This window comes from Chiloscyllium plagiosum, chromosome 3 (assembly GCF_004010195.1).
Source record: "Chiloscyllium plagiosum isolate BGI_BamShark_2017 chromosome 3, ASM401019v2, whole genome shotgun sequence".
NCBI lineage: Eukaryota > Metazoa > Chordata > Chondrichthyes > Orectolobiformes > Hemiscylliidae > Chiloscyllium > Chiloscyllium plagiosum.
Window position 1 is genome coordinate 91,655,039 of NC_057712.1, and position 6,531 is coordinate 91,661,569.

The window sequence follows — 6,531 nt, forward strand, 5'->3', positions numbered from 1 at the left end:
CTGAGACAATGGGTCAGCCGGGGCAGTCAGGTTTGTGGATTTTGGGCAGGAGGTAGAAACGGGCAGTGCGGGGTTGTGGGACTATGAGGTTGGAGGCGGTGGATGGGAGATCCCCTGAGGTGATGAGGTTATGGATAAATTCCAGAACTGGGATAATTAATAATTACATATTAATGAACCGAAACCTGTGAAGCATTCTAAAAGATGAAAGACTTACAACAATCGAGGTTATATAATTTTACTTGCATGACACTGGAATCTTTTGCTATAAAGTCTGTATATTTTGGTCCTACTCCAAAACTACCTGATAATTGAGCAGCACTCTGAAAGCTAGTGCTGCCAAATAAACTTGTTGGACTATAACGTGGTGTTGTGTGATTTTAACTTTGTCCAACATAGGCTCCTCCACATCATGTCACAGCAAAGGCAGTCATCCAGACGCCCATGAATTTAGATCCCATGTGGCCACTAATAGAAATTAAAATCATTAATTAGTTCTGTTAATTAATAACAATAAATAGAATTGAAAGCTGGTTTCAGTAATGGTCTTATGAAAGTGTTGTCACAAAAACTCATCTATTTCACAAATACCTTCAGGGAGAGAATTCTGTACTTGGTCTGACTAACATTTAACAGTCATAGAGATGTACCACACGGAATCAGACCCTTCGGTCCAACCCATCCATGCCGACCAGATATCCCAACCCAATCTAGTCCCACCTGCCGGCATCCGGCCCATATCCCTCCAAACCCTTCCTATTCATATACCCATGCAAATGCCTTTTAAATGTTGCAATTGTACCAGCCTCCACCACATCCTCTGGCAGCTCATTCCATACATGTACCACCGTCTGTGTGAAAAAGTTGCCCTTAGTTCTCTTTTATATCTTTCCCCTCTCACCCTAAACTTATGCCCTCTAGTTCTGGACTCCCCCATCCCAGGGAAAATACTTTCTCTATTTATCCTATCCATGCCCCTCATAATTTTGTAAATCTCTAAAAGGTCACCCATCAGCCTTCGATGCTCCAGGGAAAACAGCCCCAGCCTATTCAGTCTCTCCCTATAGCTCAAATCCTCCAACCCTGGCAACATCCTTATCTTTCTCTAACAAGGGCTGTGAGCCTAAGAAATGCTGTCCTTGTGAATGGTGCCCACATTCTATGTTTTTTTTTGTTCAAAGGCTCAACTGTACCATTTTCGAATATAAACTTCTGACAAATAGGAGTTGTGAAAGAGAGAAACCATTCCACCTCATTCCCATCTGATTGTAACACTGTAAGATTGTAAATTCTGAGAAAGAGTCACTCCACAGGAAATGTCAACTCTGACTTCTCTCCACAGATGCTGCCAAATCTGCTGAGCTTTTTCAGCAATTTCAGTTTTTGTTTCTGATTTTAAGATGCTCTGAATGTGTCCTTGGGTTTGCCGGTTAATGATGACCTTTGCCTGACTCAGACAGCGTCTGTCCTCCCTCACCACACACCCACACACCACCCCGCCCACAAACATCACACACACACGCACAAACCGCTCTGTGTGACTGCAGATTGGACACACTGGGTAGGCGTATGCCCAGTTTTAGTTGCTGGTAAAGTTTAAAAAAAACACTGAATTACCAACAAAACCGCGGCCCTGGGTTAGTGACTGAAACCCTACTTCTCCTTATTTTGCTGAGCTGAGCAGAGAAAACCCCGGATAAGCCGAGGGTGAGCAGTTGCTGGGAAATAACGGTGGAAATGAAAACAGAAAGTGAAATCTCCTTCATGTTGACGCCTATATTGCACCGAGAAAAATCGGGATATGTCTCTTTGAAGTCGGCTGGACGGGATGTTTCGGACTGGATTCCTACCCTTAGCCTTATCTCTATGCCTGCGCTGTGTGTCCTGGAACAGACTGCAGGTCTCCGCCACGGAATCGAGTGAGAACATTCTGAATGCAAGTTAGTGAACTGCATTGATGACTTGTTTCGCTTTGGGGTCGTGTTCTGACCACCGTATGAAGGGTTGCGCGGTCCTGCCTTGTGCACTGACAGATTTTCTGTGATGATAATTAACACTCCACAGGGTTCAGTGTTGGGACCGCGACTGTTTCCAGAATAACTAAGGAGGCGAATGTACTGTGGCCACATTTGCAGAGGACACAAAGTTAGGTGGAAAGGCAGTTTGCGAGTCTTGGGTACTCCTTGCCACAGAGAGCTGTGGGGGATGTCTTTGTGTATAATTAATGCTGAGATAAAAAGATTCTTGATCATTCAGGGAAAGGGCAGGAAACTGGATTTGAGGATTAGCCATGATCTTATTGAGTGATGAGGCACAGAGATTAATGGCGTCTTGTTCCCTTTCTCATGTTCTTATAGTCTAACCAGTTACAAATAAAGCAAACAGTCACTGTGATGCTGGGTCAGAGCAAATATCCCCTTCATTTTTAAAGACAGTTTCATTTGTTACGCAATAGTCAGTGGCTCCCAACATGCAGAGCCTCAGTACACTGCACTTAGGGAGCTTGTGAGAATGGGAATTTTCTGGTATGTCTTGGTGAATGTAACTCAAGCTGCTTTTTTTTTGATGAATTTAAAGAAGAACTTTGAAAACCATAAAACAATGAACATAAACACAGTCAGGAGCTAGGATTATAGGGAAGGCAATGGCCAGTGGTATTGTTGCTATGCTGTTAATCCAGAGAACTAGGTAATGCTCTGCAGACCTAAGTTTGACTACCATCATGGCACAAAAGTCTAATGATCGCTGTAAAAGCCCACCTGGTTCACAGATGCCATCCTTACCTGTTCTGGCTGATGTAAATCCAGACTCACATCATTGTGGTTGACTTTTAACTGCCCTCTGGGGCAATTAGGAATGGGCTATAAATACTGACCTAGCCAGCATCGTGAATGAAGAAAAACTACTGCAAGGAGTAACTCACTTCTTGACTTGCAAAGCCTGGCCATCATCTGCAAGGCACAAATCAGGAGTATGATGGGTTAGTTCTCTCCTGCCTGGATTAGTGCAGCTCCAACAACATTTATGAAGCTTGACACCATCAAGGACAACACCACATCCATTCCCTCCACCACTGATGCTCAGTCGCAGCAGAGTGTACTAACTCCAAAATGCATTGCAGAAATTCAAGAAAGATCCTTAGGTAGCACCTTCCAGGCTCACAGCCACTACCATCTAGAAGGACATGGGCAGCAGATACATGGGATCACAACCACCTGCAAGTTCCCCTCCAAACCACTCAACATCCTGACTTGGAGAAATACTGTCACTGGGTCAAAATCCTCCCTAAGGGCAGGCAGGCAGCTCACCACTAACTTCTGAAAGGCAGCTAAGGATAGGCAATAAATGCTGGTGCAACCAGCGATGCCTATGCCCAATGAGTGAATTAAAAAATCATCAATAAAAAACAAAAAAATGCGGGAGAAACTCACCAGAACTGTCATTATCTGTGAAGTGAGGGTTAACATCTCAAGTTCAATATGACTCTGCTTCAAATGCTCTGCAAAACCTGTTCTCAGGCGCTGTTCTGTCAACGATATCTAACTGTCTATCAGTTGTATGTGATTGCCTGACTGCTGCTACTTCCTATTAGCTGGAATCTGAGTCAGCATTTTAAGTTGATTTTAAAAAGATGTAAAGGTAAAATTGCCATAATACTTACAGACATAGGGCTGCTGTCTCATTTAGAAAGAGACTGGTAGTAGTTTAGCCTTAGGATCACCACACCTCAGGCACTGGGAGAAGGAGAGTCTGTCATGGTACCTCAGCAAGTGCAGGAACTGAACCCACATTGTTGTCATCACTCTAATCGCAAACCCAACTGGTGCTATCACAATGGGCTGAATGGTCTCCTTTTGCACTCTAATAATTCTATGATTGTGTGAATGTGTTCAGTAGAAATTAATGTTTAGAATGAAAGTAAGTCTGAACATTGAAAGGCAGGTGTTCATGATCTAAATGAAGATACAACAGAAAAAGCCAGCAGATCTGGCAGTATCTGTGAAGAGATATCCAGTGGCCCTTCTTCAAAACCCAAAGCATTAGGTCTACTTCTGCTCCACAGATGCTGTTGGATCTGCTGAGTTTTTCCAGCAATTTCTGTTTTTGTTTCTGACATACAGCACCTGCAGTTCTTTTGGTTTTTAGGCAATATGTGGGAGTTTTGTGAACAGACTGTCCTAAGCAAGCATATCTGTAACCTTTGCATTATGAAAAAGAACCATGATATCAAACAATTTCACTGTGCACTTATAAGGACAAATCCAAGAACACCAATGCATGATTTGGCATATTTGAAAAGCTGACCTGATAAGTTCAACATGAAAAACTTTGAAAGCATGTCTCCCTTTATTGAGTTCTGCACTGCCAAGCAACATCTGCAGTTGTGAACTCTGTCCCTTGAATCTCTCTATCTCAAAGTCATTGAGCTGGAATTCAACTTGGATGCAATCCAATAGGAAGAGATTCAGGATGTATGTCAGAAACAAAAACAGAAATTGCTGGGAAAACTCAACAGATCCAACAGCATCTGTGGAGCAGAAGTAGACCTAATGTTTTGGGTCATACACAGATTAAGGGAAACTGCTGTGAGATAGAAAACAAAGTTCTGCAGAAACTGCAATGAGAAGGAAACTTGTCAGGGACATCAAAATTAATAAGAAGAAATTTTATAGTTACATAATGGGAAGTGGGTGGTCGGGAGTGATGTTGGTCACGAAAGACTGAAAGTGGGGATATTGTCAATGACTATCGGAAAATGGCAGACATGTTGAATAATTACTTTGCCTCAGTATTTGTAGTAGACAAGGAGGAGAGCTTGCTGGAAGTTTTGAGGAAGTAATAGTGGACTGGGAACAGGAAATGAAGAAAATAACATTGGTAATGAGGAGATTGATGGAATCCCAAATCTCTGGGACCTGACAGTTTCTAACCAAAGGTGTTAAAGGAAGTAGGGGAGCACTTTGTAGACAGCCTAACTATAATCTTTCAGAGTTTCCCAAATTCATGGGTCGTCCTCTAGATTGGAAAATTGCATATTGTCACTTTGCTTTTTACTGAGGGTGAAAGAGGAAAGCCAAAGAATTACAGACCAGTCAGCCTAACGTTTGTGGTGAGGAAATTGTTGGAGTCTATAATCAAAGGTTGGGTAACTTGAAATTTTTTAGTTAATCGGGGAGAGCCAGCATGGATTCCTATCAGGTAGGTCAAGCTGACAAATCTCGTTGAATGTTTTGAAGAGAGTCCCCAGGACCTGATGGAACCTATCCCAGAGTGCTGAGGGAGGAAGGTAAGGATGGATATATTTATATGTATATCCAACTTTGCTAATGACACAATGTTAGGCGGCATTGTAGACAGTATAGATGATAGCATAAAATGACAAAGAGACATTGATAGACATTGATAGATTAGGCAAATGGCCAAAACTGTGGCAGATAGAGTTCAGTGAAGTTTTCCATTTAGGACTGACAAAGGATAGATTCAGGGTACTTTCTAGATTGTATGAAGCTAAATACAGTGGCTGTCCAAAGAGACTTGGGGGTTCAGGGGAAATGGATCTTAAAAATGTCATGAACAAGTGCAGAAAATAATCAAGGAAGCTAATGGTATGCTGGCTTTTACTTCTAGAGAAGTGGAGTACTAGAATATAGAAGTAATGTTGCAGTTATACAAAACTCTGATTAGACCTCACTTGGAGAACTGTGAGTGGATTTCAACACCACACATTTGGAAGAATATATTGGTAGGTTTACAAGAATGATACCTGGATTTCAGTGGTTATGAGGAGGGATTACATAAATTAGGCTTTTTTTCTCTAGAGTTTAGAAGGATAAGGGGTAATCTGATCTTCAAGATATTCACAAGAAAAGACAGGTAGACAAAGATAAGCTGTTTCATAGGTTTTGTATTCTATAACTAGGGGGCATAGTCTGAGAATTAGGGCCACACTATACAGGAGAGATTTTAAGAAGCACTTTGACACACAAAGGGAAGTAGAAGTTTGGAACATTCATTTGCAAATGGCACTGGATGCAGGATCACTTATTAAATTTGGATTTGAGATAAATAAATTTTTGTGAAGAAAAGATCTTAAGGGATATAGGCCAAAACACGCATATGGAATAAGGCCACAGATCAGCCGCAATCTCAGTAAACAGCGGAACAGGCTCAAGGGGCTGAATGGCCTACCCGTATTCCTGTGCTGATGTTATCCAACTGGTACAATGTAGTTGTTAACTGTGAGGATTAGACAGTTAGGTAAAAACAAGGACTGCAGATGCTGGAAACCAGATTCTAGTTTAGAGTGGTGCTGGAAAAGCACAGCAGTTCAGGCAGCATCCGAGTAGCAGTAAAATCGACATTTCGGGCAAAAGCCCTTCATGAGGGATACAGGCAGAGACCCTGAAGGATGGAGAGATAAATGAAAGGAGGGTGGGGGTGGGGAGAAAGTAGCATAGAGTACAATAGGTGAGTGGGGGAGGGGATGAAGGTGATAGGTCGTGGGGGGAGGGTGGAGTGGATAGGTGGAAA

At 42.4% G+C, this 6,531-nt stretch overlaps 1 protein-coding gene across 2 annotated transcripts in view; it reads left to right on the forward strand.

Moving 5' to 3' along the window:
• Positions 1-1,510: 1,510 nt before the first annotated feature.
• Positions 1,511-6,531, forward strand: part of ifngr1l (interferon gamma receptor 1-like) — a 50,831-nt gene continuing 45,810 nt past the window's right edge. For both annotated transcript variants that reach the window (XM_043685948.1, XM_043685943.1), the window contains exon 1: positions 1,511-1,940. In XM_043685948.1, the coding sequence (XP_043541883.1) occupies positions 1,829-1,940 (112 nt within the window). In that variant the 5' untranslated portion in view covers positions 1,511-1,828. The remainder of the gene's footprint in view (positions 1,941-6,531) is intronic.